At 42.9% G+C, this 26,630-nt stretch overlaps 1 protein-coding gene across 4 annotated transcripts in view; it reads left to right on the plus strand.

The window, feature by feature from the left end:
• The first annotated feature begins 5,000 nt into the window (after window positions 1–5,000).
• Window positions 5,001–26,630, plus strand: part of LOC146780087 (uncharacterized) — a 145,569-nt gene continuing 123,939 nt past the window's right edge. For 2 of the 4 annotated variants that reach the window (XM_085636718.1, XM_085636717.1), the window contains exon 1: window positions 5,034–5,398. In XM_085636718.1, coding sequence (XP_085492844.1) covers window positions 5,326–5,398 — 73 coding nt within the window. In that variant the 5' untranslated portion in view covers window positions 5,034–5,325. Of the gene's footprint in view, window positions 5,399–26,630 lie in introns of all 4 variants that reach the window. The other 2 variants (XM_085636716.1, XM_085636719.1) reach the window with 2 other exon arrangements.

Genomic DNA, 26,630 nt, shown 5'->3' on the forward strand with positions numbered 1-26,630 from the left:
AGGGAGGTGCAAGAAAGAGACCCCAAAGGGAAAGAAGAGAGAGAAGAGAAGAGAGAGAGAATCGATGGATGGAAACAGAGATTGTGTGAGGATTTGAAGGGCACAGTGCTGGTCTCAGTACTTTTGCCAGTACCTGAGCCCTGCCCAGCTTTTCTCATACTGGGATTCACAACTGTCTATTCCTGTGCATCGCAATTCTGAGCTCATGTCAAGTACATCGCCTTTTAGTGTGGCATTGCTCCTATTTTTTCCCTCTCACCTAATCTTTTCAATCTTTATGTGGCTTCGCTTTCAGCTCTTATTTGCTCCCACAGCTTTCAATTCTACACCCAGCCAATCGATCAATCAGCGTTTGGAAAGCGTGGCTACTCACCCGTGAGGGTCTCAAGGCGCAATGGCACTGAGCTATTTTCAAGTTTTCAAAGAACTTTATTTCATTCACAGAATCATCAAAGCATAATTAAAATACTAAAAACATTGCTAAAAACACATACAATACATTAATCCTCATATTATTTACAGTTGGCACCAATATAATTTTTTGACAATACGTTATATTTACACAGATGGTAATCTTCAATTGATCTTGTCACAGAAGTTTTTGTTCCCTATGTACAATTTTTAGCAATAAATTCCATAAAGTGCCAAGTGCAAATTTACTCAACATGATTAAAAACACATGCAATACATTAATCCTTATATTCTTTATAGTTAGCACCAGCATAATTTTGTGATAATACGCTATGTTTACACAGATGGGAGTCACTGAGCTATTTTAATTTTGTCTCAGTGTCCACAATGCTGGTACAGAGAGTCTCCTCAGTGTAAGCTGGGTTGCAAGCAGTGGATACGCTGGCGTTGTATGAAGCTAAACACTGATAAAGCTAGGGTTTTAGTTGCAGGTGGTAAGGCAGATCAATGACAACATTCCTCTGTCCTTGGTAATTGTGCCTTTGTCATAACCCATCTAATGTGGTGAAAAAGGTCAAAATTGGCCTAGACACAGGTCTCCAAATGAGTCTGAAACGTTACTGTAGTGGTCATTGCATGGGTGTTCTACCGCAATTTAAAAGTTATACCAATCTGCCACTAAATCAACTCAACAGTATCAATCAATCACTGGATTTATAAAGTACACTCTACTCACCCGTGAGGGTCTCAAGGTGCTGGAGGGGAGCGAGGGGGGGGAGCGCAGCTCCGGTCAGTCGAAGAGCCAGGTCTTGAGGTTCTTCCTGAAGGTGTGTAGGGTAGGGGAGCATCAGATGATGACTGGGAGCTTGTTCCAGGCCTTGGCTGCGACGTAGGAAAAGGCTCTTCCGCCTGCTCTATTTCTGTGGATGCGGGGGGACTCTGCTAGGGCGAGGTCGCGGAACTGAGGTTCCTCTTGGGTACGTGGAAGGAGACCCTCTCGTTGAGGTATTTGGGTCCGATGTTGTGGACGGACAGTATCGGCTTTCAATATATTGTCCAAGTACGTAGATGTGGAGTTAAGAATAGTAAACCTGCACTTCCTTATGTATGCATAACTTGACGATAAGTTAGTACTCGATACTGCTGAGTCGATATAATTGCAAGAATATGTTATTGACCTTAATATTGTGACATCTTCTTACACTTTACAAATGAGAAACTGCACAGAGTCCTATCATCACTCGATTTTGAGGGAGTGACCATTCCCATCACCATCCTCAGAGGATCTGTGCTAGACTACTGAAATTCTATATATGTTGACATTGTCAAATCTAGCCCTATTCTATATAATACATCAATATTCGCTATCACCACTATTTTATCATTTGCAGCCTTATTTAGAATGTCGCACTAACTCTGGAGCTACAACACTGAAGAATTATTGTAGGAACCAGAGGCCTGAATCAACATTTTGCAATAAAAATGGGGAATATAAGCACTTCTAATTACCGCACTTGTGTTTTTAGTGCACTGTGTGCTTTGTTTTATCTCAAACGTGTTGCTACCTGCAAGCAGGAGTGCAAAATGCAATCGGGTTAAGGCACTTGGCTCTCAACTCACTTAAAGAACTAGTGTAAAAAAAAGGCACAAAACTCATGCACACTCGTTTTTTAACTCACCATATGGTGTCTTGATCATTCAAATCTAGAATATCACCTGGATAAATAAAATGTATAAAAAGTAGGTAAAAATGTGTCTATAAATAAAAATGACTGAACATCTGGTGGACTGCCACCAGTATACTGCACAGCTAAATGAAATGAAAAAAAAATTTGCAACCAATTTTTCACAAGCGTAAAAAGTGAAGCAATTAGTGATTAACACAACATTAATCTCCCAATGATTGGCCCAAAAACTGAGCAAAAATCTTTTATGATCATTAATCAGCAACGGAGTTCACATTGTACAAACATAGTACAAAGAAAACAAGAAGAAATCTGTCATGATTGTAAATTAGAGTACATCAATACATCCAACAATAAAGCTAGCAGCAAAAATATACGTCAATTGGTAAACATATGCCCAATGCATTTCGGGATTTGAAATCATCCCTTCTTCAGGGGCTGCTGTAAAAGATAATTGAAAAAATACACTTTAGGAGCAAATTATCATTAATAAAGTTCATCAAAGCAAATGTACAGGAACAATGTACAAGATGCAAGGTCCAGAGCCAAAAGTGCGGGAATTCCTGTGAGCTTCAAACCCATAGCAATGAACGAAGGTAGCCATGAAAATAGAAAAGAAGAAAACTGGTGAACAGCTCAAAACAGAGGTTAAGAATTGTAATGAAAACTGCGTGATATGAAATACCCAGTGTGTGTAATAAATAGACTTCATGCTTAAGAAGGAGCTCAGTGTAAGACACTGTGGAAATGGAAAGCGATAGTAACTAGCAAAGGATGCTTACTAATGGAAGGACGCTCTGTAAAGATCCTGCTAGCTGGCGGACTTTATATTTGACTGGGAAAACGTGAACGCAGGCACGGTCTCTTGAAAATGAAGAGGTGGATAATATGTAGGGGATTGGTGTGTGAAAGACAAAAAAGATGAACATGAGCGTGATAGATATGTCTGTTGTGAGAAACACTTACTGCAGGAGAATGAGCTGAAGAAAAACACACCGAAACCAGGAGCAATATGAAAGCGTTGCAGGGAAAAAGGAAATGTGTAAGTGAAACCCCAAATTCAACGAAATGGTGCTGAGAAGCCAGGGGACAAAAGTACAATACGGTGGTGTTAATGCGACTGGAAATGCAAATGAACCCTGAATGTAGTCGTAGTCGGAACGGGTGGCATGTGGATAGACACGGCACGGCTGAAATGCCCGAAACCGGTCCTAGGATGCTTGTTTCCAGTCCAGGGAGGACCTGGCTTGGCAGTTCGGGCTGGACTGTTCCCATGAGGCACAGGGTCAGACTGATTTGCATATGGCCATGTCTGAACTGGCAGAGTGGGCTAAAGAACGGTGATGGATCAAACCCAGATCTGTTGACTGGGGGTGAGTGCTTGCAATGTTCAACACTCCGTCCATCATTTCCTTTGGTTTTTGCTTTGTTCGCCATAAGTTGGAAGGGTATGCTCAGACGTGAGTCCCTTGCTCACTTTGCCACTGGATTCAAGCAAGCCTGGCTGAAGACGGCTGAAATGCCAGAAACCGGTCCTAGGAAGCTTGTTTCCGGTCCAGGAAAGGCATGGCTTGGCAGTTCGGGCTGGACTGTTCCCATGAGGCACAGGGTCAGACTGATTTGCATATGGCCATGTCTGAAGTGGGGTGGCAGAGTGGGCTAAAGAATGGTGATGGATCAAACCCAGATCTGTTGACTGGGTGTGAGTGTTTGATTGGTTCTGATGCTCCGTCCATCACCACCCCCTTTTGTATAGCAAAGTTTTACAGCAGGGTAATAATGCCATTTTCTTACTAAAGCTGAGAGTAATAACGTTGCAGCTTGAATTAAATGAATTATAGAGGGAATAGTTATGTTACTTTCTTAGCACTGGTGAGTAGTGATGTCATAACTAGATTGTAATCAAATAAATAGGTGCACACTTAAAAGAAATATTGTTGGCATGAATGTTTATAGTAGTAGGCTCACCACACTCTGTAAGGAGAATGAAGACTCCCCTCTCATATTCTAATCAGAGCTAATGATGCATTAATGTGATGCGTTCATTGGAGGAGGACTGGGATACTCTACAGGAAGAGTGTGAGTTACAGAAGGCTTTTCGCAACGGTCGACTGGTCATCTTCCAGTTGCTACTTGCTATCTTTGGGTGTTAAATTGGCACTAATTAAGGTGAATTCTTTTTTCAAACACAGTTACCAGGTGAAAAAATGACAAAATAATGAGGTAATAGTATCATAAAATATGGCACATTCTGCCGCACAATTTGCAGTTTCTTGCCACATAATTTAGTCAACCCTGCCACATAGTTTGGTCCTCTTCTGCTGCATAATTTCAGTGGCCCTGGCTATAAGCTTTTAAGTATACCGCCCTAAATGTTTTGAGTTAGACCAGTAGTATATTGACATCCTAAACACCGCTGAAAGATTGAGGACAAGAGATTGTAAAATCAGTATCTCCGGCCAATCAGGTGGCATCAGCCTCCTTATTTAGTAATGGTTCCATCCCATGCCCCACTCCAAATACCGAATGCACATTATTTAGTAGGTACTTTTTTGTTTAGGTGTTCTTGGCGCTGCCCAAAGGCCATCGCTGTAAGAATCATTTCAATGATGTTGAACCTGCTGATTGGGTACCATTTTCCTACTGATGAAGATTGGGAGGATGGTGATGGGGCCATCATTTTCGATTGATGCGGTGTGGCAGGAGTCTGCTGAGAATGATGGAAAGATTGGTCAAGGGATGGCGTGTTCTCTGGCACAACACGTTTTGCGAGAGTTAGAAAGTTAGTTACTATAACAGGCAGCTTCCTGGCGTCTCCCGGCACAGTAGGAGATAATATCGCATTCGCACCTTTCCTTTCTTGGGCACAGGGCTTGCCTGCACAGTCATCGCGGAAAGTCCAAGCTCGAATATGAAACCGAAAGCAACGGAGCGGCTGAATGGGAGAGCGATGCGGGCAGCAACCATTCCGAGGCAGCGTCGGGGAGCGCAGGAGCTGGTCACTTGAGGACCTCTCGCGCTCGACCGCTCGTCCCTCAGTCCCTCAAACCCAGAAGGAAATCATATATCCTCCGCAGGGTACACCACACCGTGCTGGATTAACACTTTGGGGGTATTCTGGACAAAGGCTCGCTTCCACCGTTTTGTGATGAAATGTGGAGCCACGAGGCTTCTTTCGACGTGAGGTCGTAAACCCAGCCCCAGACCGCACCTCTAACCCACGGACGGCATGGCTTCTCTCCCCTCAGCCAGTAGCCAGGGGGCTATCCTCGCCTTTCTCTTGTTTCAGATCATGAACCCCGGTAAGTCCTGCGTGCGTGCGTGTGTGTGTTGGTGGTGAGGGGGTTCTTTAATGTGTTTACTAAGAGTGTTTATTTGCTAAAGTCATTGCTTGAGTGTTCGTTTCTAAATTGATTGCTTGACTGTTCTCTACAGTCGTCGCTTGAGTACAGCCTCGCACACAAGTTTATTGCTGACCTGGGCGACGGGGGTCTTCAATGGTTTCATTTCTTTTGTCCGGTCCCTAGGGTCGGGGGAAACTTTTCATTGGCAACAACTAAGAGACTGTAAATATTGAAACAAGACGCGGGGAGAAACTGACATTATTAATGCGATCTTGGGTTCTCGTGTTACAAACTTCTTAGACAGACACGCAAAAGAGCTTTTACACGCACTCCTGAACAACAACAAGTTACACAACCCCTTGACTTCCCTAATAGTATTAATAGCAATTTTCTGCCTTGTTTAGCATTGTTTTACTCAGTGCTTTAAATGGGAAAAAATAAGTGCAGGTACTCATAAAATTGAGCTGCGGACATGGGCGGGACTTTGGCTGGGGTTAGGGGCGGGGCAAGGTGCCAGCATCCAATGAGATGAAGATATTCTCGGAGTACATCTGGGAATGTTGATGAAGAAATAGATATTGTTTGTGTGTATTTTACTTCACCGGCACTGGCACTGAAATACAAATTATATAAACTGCATAGTTGATATAAGGTTGTATTTTCATGGTAAGTATTGAATTATGTATGTAGGAGTTTTATGTAGCGCTGTGCATAGTGGCACTATAACGGGTAGAGGATGTGGTCCGTCGGCTACGCTGCCGACTTTGGTGCTGGAAACCAGAGTTCGAGCCTCGAGGTCGCGTCCACATCCTGTGATTATGGGAAAATCACTCAATCTGACTGTGTAATGTAAATACGGTGCTATGTAAAGCGCTCCAATACCTTCGGGTCGAGTTCACGCTATATAAATATGCAAAAAAAACTTCACCGTACCAATATATGAATTCGTATTCACATTTCCTGGGCATGCCCTGTTGATGAGCGTCCAATGCAGCACAGAGCTCTACTGCACTGAAAAGTTATCCGCGTAATCGGCTGAAGTAGAATAACTTTTTTCCATATCAGCTCATAGTGCACATCTGTGACACACATACACGTAGGTTCTCACACAGACACTAACACGCACATCATTCGCTAAAACTGATTTTTACAAATGCAGTATCCAAGCTGTACTTTAAATGTATGCGTTTACCCTGAAGATTAGTGGCATCCCCCTCCACTCTCAGCCTGACAACAGGCACTCAGCACCCAATGTCATCGTTTCCCATGTTTCATACAGCCAGAGGCGCAACTCGAGCCAAATTTCGGGGGGGGGGGCTGAGCAAAAATTCCGGGGGGGGGGGGGGGCTGAACTTTAAGCAATTGGCAGAGTGGAGCTGCAGGGGCTCTTAGAAGGGGTGAAACAACAGCAAGGCCTCATTAACATGCAAATGGTCGTTAAAAGACCTGTGAAGTGCTCGGGTGCGGCTGCTTTTTTGCCCGGGAAGGTGTCTCATCCCGGGCTGCCGCACACGACGGGGGGGGGGGGGGGCTGAAGCCCTTTGAGTCCAATGGGTGTTGCGCGCCTGCATACAGCCCCATTATGACTGCAAGAGAAAGGTGCACAAACATTTCTCGAATTCATACCCATTTGGGATTTAGCGCGTAGCGCTACATTGGGATTGTGTGGGTAGCGCTACCTGCTGACTGCCCAAAAGTAAAAGGAGTCCTGACCAGAAAGTTCCTTGAGCTATTATTTTGTTTCACTGCCAAATGTTCCGAAACTGCTGTTCCCATGATTGCCAAACTACGACAGGACGCCTGTTTCACCTCGAGGTTTGTGCTGTAATCACCCGGATCTCTAGGTGGCGCAGCACAAGAGTGAGAGGAGCTATGTAAATAGAAAATCTCAGCAGGTTTTGTTTCAATCGAGGCGTTATCGGTACTGGCCGCCATCAAGGATCGTCTGTCAATGCACACATTCACGGCTCCTTTCGTAGCCGGCAGGGGCGCAACGAGAGCCAAAGTTCAGTGGGGGGGGGGGGGGGCACTAATAATTTCGGGGGGTGGGGCGGATGCTGATTCTTCCAGTAATATGTGTGGGGATGCAGGGGCTCTAAGACGGGGTGGAAACACAACAAAGCCTCGTTAGCAAGTGAATGGTCTTGTGGTAAATATTTCATTACCGGTACTATTTTTTATGCGGTAAAGTCTAGTAAGAATAACTCAGTAAATATAAGAGGCAGAATCCGTGGTATTAGAGGTTCTAAAAGGCTTTATTCCTCTACAAAGGAATTACAATTCGAACTGCAGGCTTCACATTCCATCACCATGAGGGTTCAGGAAGGAAGGCGATACATTATTGACAGATAATCAGTTTTATAAGAAATGCATTACAGTGAAACAGATGCAGGAGGCGTAACAGTTGATAAGATAGATAAAATATGCATACGTAACTAAAAAGGCGGACATATAGGCGTAACTTAGAAAACGTCATTATACATGATGTCACAAGTGGGTGGATCCATAAGAGAATCCTGCAATGTCAGCAGAAATATTTGGCAGAGATGCGCGCGCAGCCGCATGACGTGTGATTGACGTGCAACTAGAGGGTGAAGGGGACTTGACATTTCGCTCTACATGTGGAGACAGAAGTCTGGGGGGTCATGTCAACCTAATCCCAAATCATATCTAATATCTTATGTTTAAAGAACTGTATTATCCAAAAGGAAAGGTCTCTCGGACAGAATCTATTCTATACTGGCTGTTAGTGCGTGTACAAGCGTCTAAGTGTCTACATGAGATGCGAGGGGGCAGGAATCTTCCATGGTAACAGGGGCTATGAATTACTTGCATGAGGACAGTGAGGCCTGGCCCTTTGCACTGTAGCTGGAAGAATGTTTATCTAAACTACTAGACAGGAATGCATCGGATGAGGAGCGGAGCAGATAATCTTGAAGGTGAAATACAGTTTTTGGCAGGCAACAGGCTGGATCAGGCACCGTTAGCCGCGCAGGGAGTAGGACAAAGTTCATGGATACAGATGCGGGCTCGGACTGGAGCTTTCAGAGGCAGAAGGCAGGAAAAGGCTTGATGACAGAATTCAGGGCCTACTCGCCTGAATCTGTAAAATGTGGAAAGTGAACCACATAAAGTCGGTGGCCTTTCATACTTAGGAATGGAATATCTGACCCATTCATGGCGGATCTGAAAGAGGACATGTTGACGGTGGACGCACATGTATTTGCGTCTTCAAAACTGGAACTGGAGGGAACATACATGTACTTATAGCATGCACATGGAGCCGTTGGGGTCTACGATAGGGGACATAACTGATCACAAAATTCATATTTCCTCATTCCCTCCTTGTCCCCTACGGACCCTCAGGAGATATCGATCTTCATCAATCCATCGATCTGTTCATATAGCATCATTTGTTCTTCTTTCTTCTTCCGGGATCTTGAACGAAAACTTGAATGTGGGATACATGATGTGGCACACAGGCCGCAAATCGCTGGCCCACATTGTAGACATAAGCAGCAACTGAATAGTATGAGGAAGCCAATACCTAGGAAGGATAGGATCCTCCATCCCCAGGCTGACAACACGCCCCAGAACCAACCGGACCAAGTCCAGGTGCCTGGACTCTGGTGTATCTGGCTTATAATCTTATGAAGGCGGGTTATGGCTTTATATACTGACGGCGAATTTTCTGGTATGAAAATGCAGCAACTTGATCCGATGACCCTACAAGCTCCGCCCCTATCGGCCAGGATGACGTCAAGGACAAGACGATTTTGAAGCACAACAATCCGCATAGCAGACTGCTCTTCTGTTAAATTGCCTAAGGCGGAAGTAGTCTCGTTCACTACTGCTTCAAGGGTTCTAGTTAATCTACGTATCAGCTTACTATTAGTGACTGTACCTATATAGGGAAAGAAACCTTTATTGAAATCTGTGTATTGCTCCCATGCCGTTTCAGTGTAATCGACAATCGGGAGATCTCTCTGCTGTCTATTGTGTACTAAATGGGTATTTCTATGATAATCAGGAGGAGCTAGGAAAACAGGTGGCAGAAGGAATGCTATGTAACCGGTACCATCCCAATCTAGAGGTAGACATATATATGCAGTCTGGCCACATATGAAGTAGGAATGACGGGAAGTTCTAAATGTAGACTTGCCTTGATCACTGAATTTTATTACAGTGGTGCATTTACTATGGCCCATGTGTATGGAACCATTCTTGCTTACACATAATTCCCCTTTAACTGGGAATACTGACATAGCGGGCAAGATTGGTGTAGCTTCAGATTCAACATTCAGGATCATGAGGTTAAGTGTAAAATTACCTAATCCATATACTTCATTTTCTAGATCATTTCCTGTTCTTTTGGGAAGTCCCTCCTTGTTAGGGTAGCAGACTTTAAGCAAAACTAGGTTCAGGTTTCCCCATACCCAGTTGTCTTGATAAACTACTGAATTTGAATCTAGGGAATTAATCAAACTAAACCATGCTCCACAGGAGCCATTGTGTGTGAACGGATATGGAAAAAGGGGCAAAACTCCCTTATAGTTCTGATAGGGAGGGAGTCGGCCACATATCCAACAATTTGTAGCATTGCTGGTCTGATGGGAATGATGTAACATACTAATGAATGTGTTGTTGCGCAGCGCAAATCTATAAGACAACTCATGCGGAGGTAACTCGCTAAACGAATGTTCAGCAGTAACATTGTAAGCACGTTTAGAAATAGGATAATACATATGCAGCAATATACTAGAAATGATGATCAGAAGACTTAGAAAAAACAAAATTAATAATGTTACTGTGCAGTGACTACGAAGTGATTTACAATACGCATGCTTTTTAAGTTGCATCTGTCGATTTCTTTCTCTATTCCGGTCTAGAGGATACATGTCAGAGACAAATTCAACCGATTCACCTTGGAGAGGACTTAAACAATCAAATTGTCTGACTTGCTAGACCTTAATTTCAGTTTATAAAGTTCGTGTTTTGTCGGTTCAACCAAGGGGAGCTTTGAGACTGTCTGTGAGGGAATGCAGGGCTGAGTGTTCACACTGGACGGTAGTCCATAAAATTTCTTGATATGACTCGAGTGCAACCACCCTTTACGTCCCTCGATCTTCACGGCTGTCCTTGTTGTTAGTAGAACGAGTTTAGGCGACTTCCACCTAGGCTCCAGTTGGGTCTTCCGGTCGAAATTCCGTACCAGAACCAGATCACCTGGAACCACGTCATGGGGCTTCACCTCAGTGTTATCGGGAAAAGCTGCAGCTACCTGTGAACGACAAGATTGTAGTGCAGACATCAAGGAAGCCAGGTAATCTGTCAGCATATTACAGTCAACATCAGTGATTTTGCGAGGTATAGGCCTCCCCCACATATTTGGTGGTCTACCGAAGATCACCTCGTACGGGGATAGCCCTGTTCGAGAATGTGCTACCATTCTCATGTAAAAGAGCGCAACTGGTAAGGCTACTATCCAATCGACACCTTTTTCTCTACATATTTTGGACAATCTAATTTTCAGAGTTTGATTATGGCGTTCCACGAGACCTGCTGCCTCGGGATGTCGGACACAGTGGAATTTCCATTGGTAACCTAACAAAAGTGAAACGTGTTTCATTAGTTTGGATGAGAATGGCTGGCCGTTATCTGAGTAGACAACACGTGGCAAACCATACCGTGGGAAGAATTCTCGAACTAACTGTTTGGCAGTAGTCGGGGCAGTGTAATCTGAAACCGGGTAGGCTTCTGTCCAACGGGAAAGAGCACAAACAACTACGAGAACATATTTGAATCCTCGACATCGTTCCATCTGGATATAATCCATCTGGAGGGCTTCAAAAGCATGATCGGGAGGTTGAAATCCACCCTGCTCTACGGGGATGCTTTTACCTGGATTAAACTGACAACATATCATACAGGTACGTACTTTCTGTTTGGCTGCTGCTCGCAAGTGTTTGTTGAACCAAATGTGTTGAATACTATCTAGCATAGCTTTTTCTGCTAGGTGCGCTGGACTATGTATTGTGTTAATGATGACTTGAACCATGGAGTCGGGAAGAAACCATATAGATTTTTCCTTCGTCATCCATCCTTGATCCGTTTGGATCCCTCCTAATTCAGTCCATTTCTTTATTTCTTCTGGTGTAGCATGTGTCTGTATGTCAATTACATCAAGGGCAGGATCCTTAACTGTCATGCAATGTGTTGGTGTCAGAACTGTTGTCTTTGTCGCGTCAGTTATATGAGTCTGGTTCTGAGCAGTCTGTTTAGCTGTTCTGTCAGCTAAGTCGTTACCCTGAGAAATGATATCGGTAACTTTTGTATGGGCTTTGCATTTCATAATCGATATTGCAGTAGGTAAATGAATCGCGTCTAATAGGGCTTGAATGAGGGGTCCGTGTTGGATGTGGGCACCGTGAGAAGTTAAATAACCTCGCTCTCGCCACAGTACGCCGAAGTCATGGACGACTCCGAATGCATAACGTGAATCTGTGTATATGTTGACTTTCTTATTTTTGGCTTGGATACAGGCTTGTGTCAGAGCGATGAGCTCTGCTGCTTGAGCTGACAAAGTGTTAATACAATTTGTTTCAATGACTTCAGTGTCTGTTGTGACTGCGTAAGCGGCCACTAACTCTCCTGTACTTGTTCTCATACATGAACCATCTACATAAAATGTCAAGTCGGGATCTGATAAAGGGATATCTGTCAAGTCTTGTCTGGGTTTCGTCGTGATGGTAATGACTTCAATACAATCATGTGCTAATGGATCTGTTCCATTTACTGGCAAAAGTGTGGCAGGATTTAACGTATTACAACGTCTGATTTCTATGTGTGGCTGAAACAATGTCAATTCGTAACCGGTGAGTCTCGCTATAGTCAAGTGTTGTGTTTGTGTGCGGTTCAAGAGAACCTCTACTGCGTGTGGTACTTGTACTGTCAATTGATGTCCTAACACTATGGCATCGCTTTGTCGGATTGCTAAAGCTGTTGCTGCCACTGATTTCAGGCACGCAGGAAGAGCCTGAGCTACTGGATCTAATGTACTAGAGAAATAAGCACATGGTTTGTGTGATCCTGCTTGTTCCTGAGTGAGTACTGACAAGGCAGTACCGTCGCGTTCTGTAACAAAGAGTGTAAACTGTTTACTGTAACATGGTGTTGCTAAAACAGGTGCTTGGCATAAAGCTTTCTTTAAGCTTTCAAAGGCATGTGTATGCTCTTGAGTCCAAGGGAGAACAGTCGATGTGGCTGCCTCCTGTGTTATCAACTGGATGAGTGGTTTTGCTAGAAATGCATATTGAGGGATCCACTGCCTACAGTATGAAGTGAGACCTATAAAAGCCCGCACCTCCTTTTGTGTCTTGGGTGGTGACATGTTAGCAATTAACTGGATGCGGTCGGGTGTAAGCTGTCTTCCCTCCTTGGACAGCGAGTGCCCAAGGTAAACAACTCGCTGGACACAGAATTGCAGCTTAGAAGGGGACACCTTGTGCCCCTTGTCGGCCAGAAATTTCAAAACCGTCAGTGACGCTGTTTCACACTCAGGTTCGCTTCGGGCGGTGATCAGCAGATCATCGACATATTGAAGCAAGGCAGTGTTAACTGGCATGTGGATACTGTCAAGTTCTCGTTTCAGTGCTTGGCTATAGATGCTGGGGCTTTCTGTAAATCCTTGAGGTGCGCGTGTGAATTTAAAACTTCGTCCATTTAAACTGAATCCGAACAGATATTGACTTTCCGGATCTATTGGGACGCTAAAGAAAGCATTCTTGAGATCAATTACAGTGAAGAACGTTGCTTCTGAGTCAATAGCTGTTAGTAATGAAGAGATATCTGGGACCACAGGGTATTGTGGTACAATACATTTATTTAATTCTCGCAGATCAATAACTAATCGATATACTGGTGGTGCTTTTGGATCCGTTCTTTTAAGAATCGGAATTATCGGGGAATTACATACATTGGAGTCGGTTTCTACAACCACTCCTTGTGCAATGAGCTCGTCAATGATTTGCAGCAAAGCCACAACAGCATCTGGTGGTAATTTATATTGTCGCATTCGTGGTAGTACTACTCCTGTTTTCAGTGTGACTCGATATGGTGTAATATTCATACAACCAACATCAGTTGGGCCTTGTGCCCATAAATGTGTAGGTAAACTCTGCAGCCGGTGATCCATGTCTCTGGACACGTAGTGACCTTTAAAGTCACGTAAAAATAATCGTACTCCTTCCGGAGAACAACATATTATAGCTCCTAGAGCTTTCAATGTTTTTATACCTAACAAGTTTTCTGGACATGATTTAGTAAGCAATAAATCTGTAGTTCGTGTCAATGGACCAACCGTAAGTGGAAGAGGTTGCGTTACTTCATTAATGATAGGCTTTCCTGAGAATCCAAGGGAAATATTCTGTGAGCCTGAGAGGGGTGCCCCTGGAACTTCACTGCGTCGTATAGTTGTTCTGCTTGCCCCTGTATCAAGTAAAAACTTTCTGTCTTCCCCTAATAGTTCACTATGTACATAAGGTCCCTCTTGGTCTACAGGAACCTCAATAAGGGGTAAGCCAACTTCCCTCTCTAGGCTATTTCATGTGTATCGCTGATAATCGGGATAATCTGCTTGTGCATACTGATACATCTGTTGTGTTGTTGCTTGTGTGGCAGCAATAGGCTGCACTTGAGGTGGTGCTACGGTCTGTTGTGGAGCTGCCTGTTGCGGAGCTAGTTGTTGCGGAGCTGACCTAGGTTGTGCATGCTGAGGGATTTGTTGTTGATTCTGATCCTGTCTAGGTGGACGTGGTCTTTCCTGGGTTCTACCTGTGGCAATATTATGTTTCAAGACTGGACAATCGTGTATATAATGACCTTGTTGTTTACAATAGTTGCATGTCCCTTTCGTTGGACCTGTGGAATCACCCGTTTTATGACCATCAGCTGGAACTGACTGAGCAACAAGCATTTTCATTTTTGTATCTTTCATACGTCTTTGTTCGTGTTCTTGTTCTTCTCTAATTCTATTGTGGTGATATTGTAACATCTGTAACATCTGTGACGGGGTGTTTCCTTGCCAGGTACTCTCAAATTTCAATACTCTATTCTTAACTTGTGGCAGGGAATTTTCAACTAATTTTGTCACAAACAGATGTGGATATGACTCACTACTGGCTTTTATGCCACTATTTATACCAAAACATTTTTCAAATCGGGAATAGAAATCACTAGTGTCTTCATCTTGTTTTTGTTTACAGGCTGAGATTGCACCCCAGGCCTCCTTTTTCGTGGTTAATAAACGTGGCAGTACCTGCACTAGTAATCCTGGTAGTGCTGTAGTCTTTTCCCCAAGCCCTGATCCTGCAGCTCGGGCCTTTTCTTCGTTCTCTAATGCTGTCCAATCTATCTTTTGGTCTCCCACCTCCCATTCCTTTTCTTTGAGTTTCTCGTAAATACCGGCAGGCATTAACACTTTCAATATTTTCATAATGTCGGGGTAGGTATACTCTCCCATGAGTAACATGTCTTTTATCTCACGGTGGAAACCTGCTGGATCCTTGTCATGGCTGGGTACTACTTTCTTCATTTCTAATAATTCAATTTTTGTTATAGGCGTGTATACAAACACGCGTGTAAAGTTATTACCTTCACCTCTGATTGGGTGTACTTCGCGTAACGGATTCTGTCTATCTATGTGATACATTTTTCTTCCCATAATGGGAACCGGAACGTGTTCTGGGCACACGAAAGTTATATACTGGTTTCGATATTCTAGAATTTCTTTAATCAAATCAGTACCTGACCCTCTCCATTTATTCGTGAGTAATTCGGTCAATATGTCAGGTAAGGGTCCTGGATCGGAGTGTTGGCTTTTATATAATATAAGGAGGTGTTGAATCATGTATATACTAGCTAAACGCTGTTCGTCTGGGGCAAGATTCAGAAACGTGTGTGCTAGTGCATCATCACTGTATTTACTGGGACTGTCAGCCCATTGTACCGCTGACCTGGCTAATTCTTGTTCGTCCATGGAATCGAGCATATGGTACCCCCTTCGATCTCGGAGTAATTTATCAGCGGCTTGGAATAGGTGTTCAGGGGACCTTATATTTAACATAGGGGGTTGAAAATGTCTATTACATTCTGGACGTATCGGACGTATCGGATCATTAAAGCCTCTAGCATTATTATGGAGTCTTCCTCTACCAACGTAAGCTATCGTATCTAATTGTTCTGATTCTTGCTCCTCCTCTTCCTCTGATTCAATTCTGTCTGCTTCTCGTCTTTCTTTATGTATTCGTTCTACTTCCTTGCGGATCTTTCGATACATGGCGACTATACACGCCTGTTTATCATGTTTCTCGTCTGATATGTTCTGACCCCATTTGGCAAGTTTCTGTATGGTATCATGATCTGCCCCAGGCCTGTCTTGGTTCCTAATCACGCAGTTTATGAAAAAACGTAGTAGTTGTCTTTGGACATCCACTTTCTGGTATTCCATAGCTTCGTTAATACTCTCTGGACCTCGCCCTGTTTGGACAAAGTGATATATATTGTCTAGGTGTTCAACCATTCCTGGTATCGTCATTAAATACAATGTAGCTCGTCGTATACGCAGTGATGATATTAGCAATCTGTCCTGTTTACCTGGCACTGGATCGTATCTACAATCCACAAGATGTTCTTTAAACATGTCGGATGTCGCTAGTTGGGGTGTACGTTGGAGTGCTAAATCTCTAAGGGTCTGTTTATTTCGCGGCGGTGTGGCAAACATGTCTGTCGTACCTCCTGTAGCACCATCTGAGGTGCTGGGCAAAAAAGGATTTGTTGGACGTAAGATAGAAATTGTAGATGCGGGAAAAATAGTAGAAACAGATGGACCTGTGGGAATGGGCGTAGGAGTTTGTTGTTGCGGGGGTACAGACGGATGCTCTTGATGTTGAACACCATCGGCAAGCGGTGTGTGTGGTATGGTATTAGCATACTCGGGAGCTACGTCATCTAAATAGGAGGAAAGGAAAACGTCTTTTGCTGTTTTGGGATGTGTTTTGGGATGTGCTTTTATCGGGAGCAATGGAGGAGTTAAGTCTTTTGGTATTTCCGGGGTAGCCTTAGGTAACCCTTCGGCCAGAAGAGGATACATGCCATTCATAAGAGTGTTTCTTTGTCTATCTACTTGTTCTGATTTTACTCGGGTACCTTCCTCAATTAATAGATTTTCTCGGGTTTTATTTGAATTCTCCTTACTTTTCTCTTCCTGTCTGAGCGCTTTTTCTGTACGTCTATATGATTCTTTACGCCATAATTCAATGGCATCTTTCTGTGACTGTCTGGCTTTCTTTTTCCATAATTCTTCTTCTACTCTCATGATGCAATCTGCATCCCAGGTCCCCGCTGCGGGCCATCTCTGACTTTCTGGCAAATCCTTGGTGTAGTCCACCCATAAATCAAGAAATAATACGGCATCTAGGCCATGTTTATGATACATGAAGTATCCTGGAGTGTCCCTAGGTGGAATGGGAACAGCTTCTTCGAGTACCCCTTTTCTAGTTTTGATCTGTCTTAATTTCGAAAAGAGCGGCATTTTTAGATCTTATTACTAGAACACACTTTATACAATAAACACAACAATGAACAGTCATTCACACCACAATATGTAGAACGTATTTAAAACATTTAACACTTAACATTTAACGAACGATGATAACTAATAGAAAACTAGTTACTGACATAATACTGACACTAGATAATTCTTATTTATATGCAAGACATACTAGATATACTGCTAAACAGTAAAGATACACTGCTGAAACAGTGCAGACCGGATTTGTGTACCCAAACCCGTCTTGACCGGCACAGACTATGTGCACGTTAAATGCCTCCCCGGCAATGGTACTCACCGGGTAGCTCGGAACGGAAGGCCTCGGAACTGAAACTGAAACTGGACCGGACTGGACTGGACTCGACTGGACTCGGGACTTCGGAACCTGGTGGGCCTCTGTATACCTCGGATCTTGCTCTCTCAGCTAGGCTCTGGTCGGGATACTTCGCACTTCTCACCGCCTCGTCTGGGTGTTGATCGCAGCCTCAGTCACCCCCGCTTGGCCGGAGGGAGATACAGGAAATCCTGCAGGTACGCGTTTTTGTCCGTTCAGCTGTGGCAGGAGACCGGGCCTGCAACGCACCTCCGGCGCGTGAGATGAGAAAGTGTCCCTGTTCGGGCGCCAATTTATGTGGTAAATATTTCATTACCGGTACTATTTTTTATGCGGTAAAGTCTAGTAAGAATAACTCAGTAAATATAAGAGGCAGAATCCGTGGTATTAGAGGTTCTAAAAGGCTTTATTCCTCTACAAAGGAATTACAATTCGAACTGCAGGCTTCACATTCCATCACCATGAGGGTTCAGGAAGGAAGGCGATACATTATTGACAGATAATCAGTTTTATAAGAAATGCATTACAGTGAAACAGATGCAGGAGGCGTAACAGTTGATAAGATAGATAAAATATGCATACGTAACTAAAAAGGCGGACATATAGGCGTAACTTAGAAAACGTCATTATACATGATGTCACAAGTGGGTGGATCCATAAGAGAATCCTGCAATGTCAGCAGAAATATTTGGCAGAGATGCGCGCGCAGCCGCATGACGTGTGATTGACGTGCAACTAGAGGGTGAAGGGGACTTGACATTTAGCTCTAAATGTGGAGACAGAAGTCTGGGGGGTCATGTCAACCTAATCCCAAATCATATCTAATATCTTATGTTTAAAGAACTGTATTATCCAAAAGGAAAGGTCTCTCGGACAGAATCTATTCTATACTGGCTGTTAGTGCGTGTACAAGCGTCTAAGTGTCTACATGAGATGCGAGGGGGCAGGAATCTTCCATGGTAACAGGGGCTATGAATTACTTGCATGAGGACAGTGAGGCCTGGCCCTTTGCACTGTAGCTGGAAGAATGTTTATCTAAACTACTAGACAGGAATGCATCGGATGAGGAGCGGAGCAGATAATCTTGAAGGTGAAATACAGTTTTTGGCAGGCAACAGGCTGGATCAGGCACCGTTAGCCGCGCAGGGAGTAGGACAAAGTTTATGGATACAGATGCGGGCTCGGACTGGAGCTTTCAGAGGCAGAAGGCAGGAAAAGGCTTGATGACAGAATTCAGGGCCTACTCGCCTGAATCTGTAAAATGTGGAAAGTGAACCACATAAAGTCGGTGGCCTTTCATACTTAGGAATGGAATATCTGACCCATTCATGGCGGATCTGAAAGAGGACATGTTGACGGTGGACGCACATGTATTTGCGTCTTCAAAACTGGAACTGGAGGGAACATACATGTACTTATAGCATGCACATGGAGCCGTTGGGGTCTACGATAGGGGACATAACTGATCACAAAATTCATATTTCCTCAGTCTTTTAAAGACCTGTGACGTACTCGGGTGCGGCTGCAATAACACAGTCGCCAGAAGCTGCCTCAGCCCGGGATGAGACACGAGAGGGGAGGGGGCCTGGGGGGGGGGGGGTGCTGAAGCCCTTTGAGATCTATGGACTTTGCGCGCCTGATTGCTGTTTCTGATGAGACTGGCTATGCCTGTCCATACAACGTTGCTACACGTTCGTGATGTAAGCCTGGCTACTGCCCCAGAGTACCGGTACTCTCCCTGGCCAAGGAGAAGTTCCGGTACTGAAGGTGGAACAATTTGGAAGTGCCGGTACTCAGTACCGGCGAGTACCGGCCCATTTAAAGCACTGGTTTTACTGCTATTTATTCACTCTTTTTGCATAATGACCAGACTATTTAATACTATATACCATGCATTTCCTCCTTTCCCCCTTTCATTTTCTCCCCTATAAATGTGTTTTACTTTTTTAATTGAATATTTATCTTTAATTATAATGTACAATTTTATTGCATTGTAATCCAACTCTAATAAAATTAGTTTAAATCTTGAATGCTATCTTGGCTTACGTTTCAACTCGTTAAAACGATTTTAATTCCTGAATGCAGAAAAAACTACTGATGTTTACCCATTTACTTTTGCAGAGTGCCTGCCACTGTATTGCAATGTGTTGTGTACTTATTTGACCAAATTGGGATCCATTGATCTATAAACCAAATTGTTTTATTGATATCTGCAAATCAACCAGGAGACTGTAGAACACAAGACCAATGCAGCAAATCCACTGTGACTGCAGAATTGCATGAATCCGGTGTCCCCAATTCAGACCCATTATCCTAAGAGTTGGTGGATATAGCTACATCTCTAATCCCCTAAGCAAGTGCACCAGCAGAAACATTTAGCAAGCAAAACTATCTCTGTGGTAAATGTCTCAACTGTTGTAACTTGAGGTCAGGCGGAAGGTCTCAAGGTGTAATATTGTTTCCACCTCCTTGTTCCTTCATTTATCTGGAGTAAATAAAATAAGCGGTGTTAAGTTGGCTAACGATAACTGTGGTTAACAGTGCCGCTAAGCTGCAAACCTGCGTTGAAAAGTTACATTGCCAAAAACCAATATAACAGAGTGTGAGGACACACATAAGTTTGGACGCACACAACCCTAGGTCTACTTCAGCTGCTGAATTGTTGCAATGATCCTCTGTCTGTAAAGGTCTGAGAAAGTAGGAGAAGTATACACTTCCTGTGAGTGTTAGACAGGGTTTGGAGTGCACTTTCAAAGGAGTACTATGTGGTGCAGATTATCCAGGGGTGAGGGACGTTTATCAGCTGGCCGGCCTTCCAAGAAACAAGTAGAGAGGACGGTGCACCATTCATGGTGGAAGCAATTGGCCCGATCATCCGAGATGATATTGACAGCCGATATTGACAGTGTGGACCATCCATGGGTGGTGGGGTAAATGGGCATGATTGGCCATAGGTGCTATTTATGTTTATACCTCATCCCTCCTTAGACATCATGCTATCTATATCTCATTGAGGTTTAGACAGCGGAATGTCTTAGGGATGCCAGAGGTTGCCTATCCAGGTGGGTACTTGGAGCGGACCATCCATCGTGGGCCAGGTAGCTTTCCATCCAAGGTGGGGAACAGGTTTAAACTTATAGGTATGATTTTCGCATTTTTCCAAGGCAGATCTGGGACACCCTCTATTGTTCAACGACTCATGCTAAATTGGGTGCTAAAATCTGGTGGTGTAATTTCTGAATGCACCAGTCTTAACCAACTAGTTTAGTGTTGTGCGTTACAACATGGGTTCTGCACCTGTTTTGCTATAAAATCAATGCATCATCACCTCTGTGCTGATTAGGACCGACGCAGTGTCCCTCAGCACCAACGCAGTGCACGGGAGCCGCCTGTGAGGCTTGACGGTGATGCAGCACCGATCCAAAGTCTCAACTGCGGGGTTCAACGATGATCTTTTATTAACGAAATGCAGGAACTATGGGACCCAGAGTTAGAAACAAACCGCCATGATAATGAATTGCCTGTCTTTGTCCAAATGCAATCTGATGACTCACCCATACAGTGCAACAATTTGCAAATACAATGTCCCTTGACACATTTCAAACCAAAGTCAACTTTTAATCCGGTTATGTTACGGGACTCGATTGATTTATTCCATGATCAGGTAACTGAGCAATTGAAGGATTTAAACATCAAGACACACAGAGGTAAATTTAAATACAACAAAGAAAAACACGACTATAATACCCTGATGTCGAAACTCAAAGAAAATAACAAAATTGTCATTCGTGCATCTGACAAAGGTGGAAACATAGTGCTTATGTCCAAAGACAAATATTCTAAAAAAGCCTAAAAACAACTGAACGATAGAACCTGTTACACCAGATGCAGTGGATTAGAACTAAAAGCAATGTATGCAATCTTTTATAACAAGCTGTCGACATGGGAATTTAATAGTCTGATTACAGGACAAGAATATAAATTCCTGAAGAATAATCATCCAGTGTTACCCACGATCTATTTTTTGCCCAAGATTCACAAAGACTCTGAAAATTCTCCTGGTAGACCTATCATGTCTGCGAGAAAAGGATGTCTTGAGCATACATCTCAATATGTAGACTTCTTTCTACAGAATTTGGTCAAGGCTCTACCATCGTATGTGAGCGATATAAGTGACTTTTTGTGGAAAATCAAGGACTTTGTATGGGGACAAGGTTATCTGCTCATCGCTATTGATGTTAGTTCGCTCTATACGAGCATCCAGCACACTGACGGATTAAGAGCACTTGATTATTTCTTGGATAAATCCATGGGCAACATGAGGGACCGCAAGAAAATGCTCATAGAAATGGTTTTTTTTTGCCTCACGAACAATATCTTTATGTTCAATAATCTACTTTACAGACAAATCAGGGGTGTGGCAATAGGGGCCAGCTTCTCTCCCAGCTATGCATGTTTACACATGGGCTGGTGGGAGGAGCTGGCCCTCATGACTGAACATCAGGTGACAATGACAACCAATGTCAAGGTATGGCTACGCTTTATTGATGACTTGTTCATTATATGGGAAGGCAGTACAGATGAGGCTCAAGAGTTTGTACGGGCTATTAATATAAATGACTTAAATTTACATTTTAATGGCAATATTAGTGCGTTCACAGTGAGTTTTCTTGACACAGATGTTTATATAGATAATGATAAAATAGAAACAAAGCTCTTTCTCAGAGCAGGTCATAAACAATGCTATCAATAAATCCATGCGCAAGAGTAGACATGAGCTATTAATGGAGACAGAATCAAAAACCGACACCCCTTCTATTAGAGCAGTAGCACAGACTGACGAGACTAAAATGGAATTTAGAATCATAATTCAATACAGTCAACAATGCAAAAAGATTGAATCTATAATATCTCGCAACTGGCCTATGGTTCTATGTGATCCCATAATTGATCCTAAACAACCTAAAAGACAGTCCATAACCTACAGCAGAAGTCGCTTGATGAGGGACGATTTAGTCAAAACAAGTCCTGAAATCATTGAGTCTAACAATTGGCTACAAACCCATACTGGCTTTTTTAAATGCAAAACATGTAAGGCATGCCAACAGGGAGAAAATAGAACAACTTACACTACTCCGTTTGATGAGAGAAAACATAAAATTGGCAAATTACTGACATGTAAGACTGAATTTGCAATATATATATTGTCATGCCCGTGCAACCTACTTTAAGTAGGAAGCACTAAACTTCAAGTGCACAAAATAATATTACAGCATTTGAGGGCAATCAATAATCAGGACAATACATATCCTGTTGCACGACATTTTAAAGCCAAGCATGAGTCCAGAAGTAAAGACCTCAGATATTTTGTCATATATTCGATTTCAGCAAGCTGGAGAGGCGGCAACAGAGAATATAAATTACGCCAGTTGGAAACTAAATACATTTTGGAACTTAACAAAAAACATCCTTCAGGTCTAAATGTAACAGAGGATCTGTTCACATGTCTCTAGAAACTCCTAATTGTCGACTTATTTATACTGTGAATTTTAGATATATCTTGAGAGTAATACTTGTGAGATTTTAATGAGTGCGGATTTTATAGGTGTATTTATTGATTATTTATTGATATTTCAGTGGTCTTTTATATACATATTTATTTGTTGCATATATGAATATTGAAGCAGATTTTTATCTATTTTGGATTGCATTGTTTTGCTTATATGATATTTATTTTCTATGTATTCAGCTATTTATGTGTGTGATGATTAGGAAATGTTGATAGAATCCAATTTGGGACCTTATTTCGCACTTGCCAAGTTTACTCACAAACGGTATCAGGACTACCAATGCTTTTAAAGTTATGAATTCTGGTATTTATACCGATATTATAACCTAGTTCGGACCAATATTGATCCATAACAATGAACCAATGGGATCACCACAACTTTTTACTTTTTTGCTCGGTATGGTGTTACTGGGGCTCCAGTAACCCATGTTTCAAATTATTTCCATCATCAATGGTACCATTTATTTGTGTATTTACACAGCAATTTTTGCGTTTCAATATGCTAAAGGTTAATAGTTGGTCTATTGTTTTAATTTTGAATTTATCACAGCACATTTTGCACATTTTTGCACATATTCAACACTTTGCACATTTAAAATAATTCGTTTAGCGTAATTGCATTTATTTCATCATGGGTTTGGCCTTTTAACTGATTTAATTGTAGGACACCATTGTCTGTTTAAAATTAGTTTTATTTGTCTCATGATTTTATGATCTATTTATCATTGTTTATTAAGAAAGACTCATAATGCTCTATTGGAGAGTCTTTTTTCAATGTCGATCATGTTTGCACTCCTTTTGCACCATTGATTACGCTTGCACTGTTCACTTTAAAAGCCAATGGTAAATGCTTGACTGTGTCATGTGATCAAGGCCCGTGGGAAGGGCTGAAACGCACCATGGCGACATCTTGCACTAAAAGGAAAAGGCAATAGAAGCAGCGTTCCTCGGAGATATATATACACACACACATGCACGCACGCACTCACGCACGCACACACACACACACACACACACACACATACATGTCTGGGGTGGGTGACAGCTACCCCTTATGCATCCCCACTAGACAGCCACAAACACAGGAACGGTGGGAGTGACCGAGAACTCATCTGCATTTGTCTGCGTTCTGATAGCTCTTCTTGGGTAGGGAGAGGGGGGAGCTGACACTCACCTGAATAGGCAGTGTCCCATGTCCCACACAAAGGGCTCATTAACCCCCACAGATAGCCTGGCAGACAGGGCTGGGTTAAAAGGGGACCTCTGCACTTCAAGGGCCTGCTTTGAAGTCACACCCACTTCAAATGCAGAACTGGGTATAAGTACTAGGCCTCTGACCTTAACAAGACAATACACTACTAGGCCTGTGAAGACCTTTGCCAGGAGTAAGGACTGCTGTGCTACAACAATTGCCATGCTGCTTGACTGACTGTTCTCAAGGTACTGCTTCTCTGCTTTGCTGAGCTGCCATGTTGCTTGTTGAGCTCTGCTCTGCTGTCTCAGGGCCATCAAAGACTTCTTGACCTCTGCAATCTGTGAGTTCTCTCTTGCCAGAGGTGCCCCCTCCAGAAATGAGCCTCAGACATGTGTTCTGCACCTGTTTTGCTATAAAATCAATGCATTGTCACCTCTGTGCTGATTAAGACCGGCACAGTGTCCCTCCGCACCAACGCAGTGCACGGGAGCCGTTTGTGAGGCTTGACGGTGATGCAGCACTGATCCAAAGTCTCGACTGCAGGGTTCACCGATGACGCAGGATCCTACTGCTAGTCTCGACGCATCTAACTGATGCATCATACTCTCGACATCGACCCTTTGCTCCATCCAACATATTTTGTCAATGGAATCTGTTTGAGTCCTGTAGACAGCCTGCCCTTCATCACTGGCGGCCTGAACTTTGGATTTACCCCGGTCTAGCGCCACCTCAAGTATCCCTTTAGCACCATTGACTTCTAAGCGCTATTCTTGGTTTATTCTTTAAAAATCCATAACTCCGGTTCTACTTATTGGATCGTTGTAGTTTTGGTCTTGTTTTACTCAGATAAATATTCTCTATTTTACTAACCCTATGTGGAGTCTTTTTGTGGTGTTTTCATTGTGTTACTGTGTGTGTGTGTGTGTGTGTATGTGTGTGCTTTGCACAAATACTTTACTCTTTCCCTCGTAAATTAATCTTCCCTCCTCTGTGCCAAGCTACCAGAAGGTGAGCACAGGTTAATTTAAAGTGCGTATCTAGCTTACCTTGACTAGGGTTGTGGTCCCTACTTAGACAGGATGCATACCTGTTCCAACCAGAGACCCAATTTATATAAAAATAAAAGGAGTAACTGAAGTCTGGGAAAGAGCAGGGAGAAAAAAATATGAGGGACAGAAGATTAAGAAAAATAAAAGCATGGGGAATGGGATAACTGAAGGAAAGCAAAGGTGAAATAGAGCTCTCCATAGTGGGAGAGAGAGGACAATTGAAGAAGAAAAAAAAGCAAATGGACAGATTCTTTAAAGCAACTTACAAGCCCAGAGTGCCTTAAAAAAGACAGTTGTGCATCCATTTTTTAAACCTTTCCCAGAGGGAGTGTGTCATGAATTACTACCACTCAATCTTCAAAATCATTTCAATTGATGACTAATCGTCATCGTTATTTGCTAGGGAATCGCTTTAAAATATAATGCTCTAAATCTGGAAAATGAAGAGAAATGGCGCTGTGCCATTAAAAGTACTGCAGTCTTGTTAAGAAATGTTAGTACTGTTTATGAAAAGTATAACAGGCTTCTTGAAACGAGCAGACTGCAAGATAGCTGTGCTATGATGGCTTCTTAAACTTAACTGTAACTATCAAACTGCCTCATACTACGAAGCCCCATCACCTCTCCTCTCACAATGTCAGTGAAGTGCACCTCCATTTTAATAGTACTGATAGCGCAGGACTTATGCCTGGGCATTCTTTTTTTTTAAGTTTGAAAGCTTTATTAGAGAAAAATAAGTAATACAATAAGGTGACATCAGCCAATATGAGAACAAAGGTATGAGATGGGACAAAGAAAGTAGAGGCAGCCAATATCACAATGAAAGACAAAGCATTTTAAATGGCGGGGAGGGAAGGAGGGGGGGGAAGGGAGGAGAGAAGAAAACAAAAACATGGTATTGATCTTAGAGGATGGGTAAGCAATAATAGGAAATACAGTCAATGGCAATCAAAAAGTACAGTAAAAGGCCATCATATGAATAATTGCATGAGTGAAAAATAAATATGAATAAGGTCAATATAAAGCTAAATAATAACAATAATGAGACTGAAAAATATCATGAAAAACTGCAGGCAAGAGTACATGAGTTCAGGGGGGCTTGAAATTATCTGAAGATAGTGGAGAGTAACACTTTTTGGCGGATTGATCAAGGTATAGAGTGAGAGGTAGCCAGTAAAATTCAACACTTCGGGAGGGTTTACAGGAGGAGGCAAAAGCAACATCAAGTCTGTGTGAGTGACATACAAGATTCCACCAACAATTGAGAGACAATTTGTTCAGAGATTTCCAATTAGAGACAATATGTTGTAATGCCAGAGCCAGCATAAGGTCAAAAAGACCGCGAGAATGTGGGGGGAGGTGTAAATCCTCTGAAAGGCTACCAAGAAATACTAAAGGAGGAGAAAATTGAATAGAGAGGTTGAAAATGCGAGAA

Source organism: Triturus cristatus, chromosome 12 (genome assembly GCF_964204655.1).
Source record: "Triturus cristatus chromosome 12, aTriCri1.1, whole genome shotgun sequence".
Classification (NCBI taxonomy): domain Eukaryota; kingdom Metazoa; phylum Chordata; class Amphibia; order Caudata; family Salamandridae; genus Triturus; species Triturus cristatus.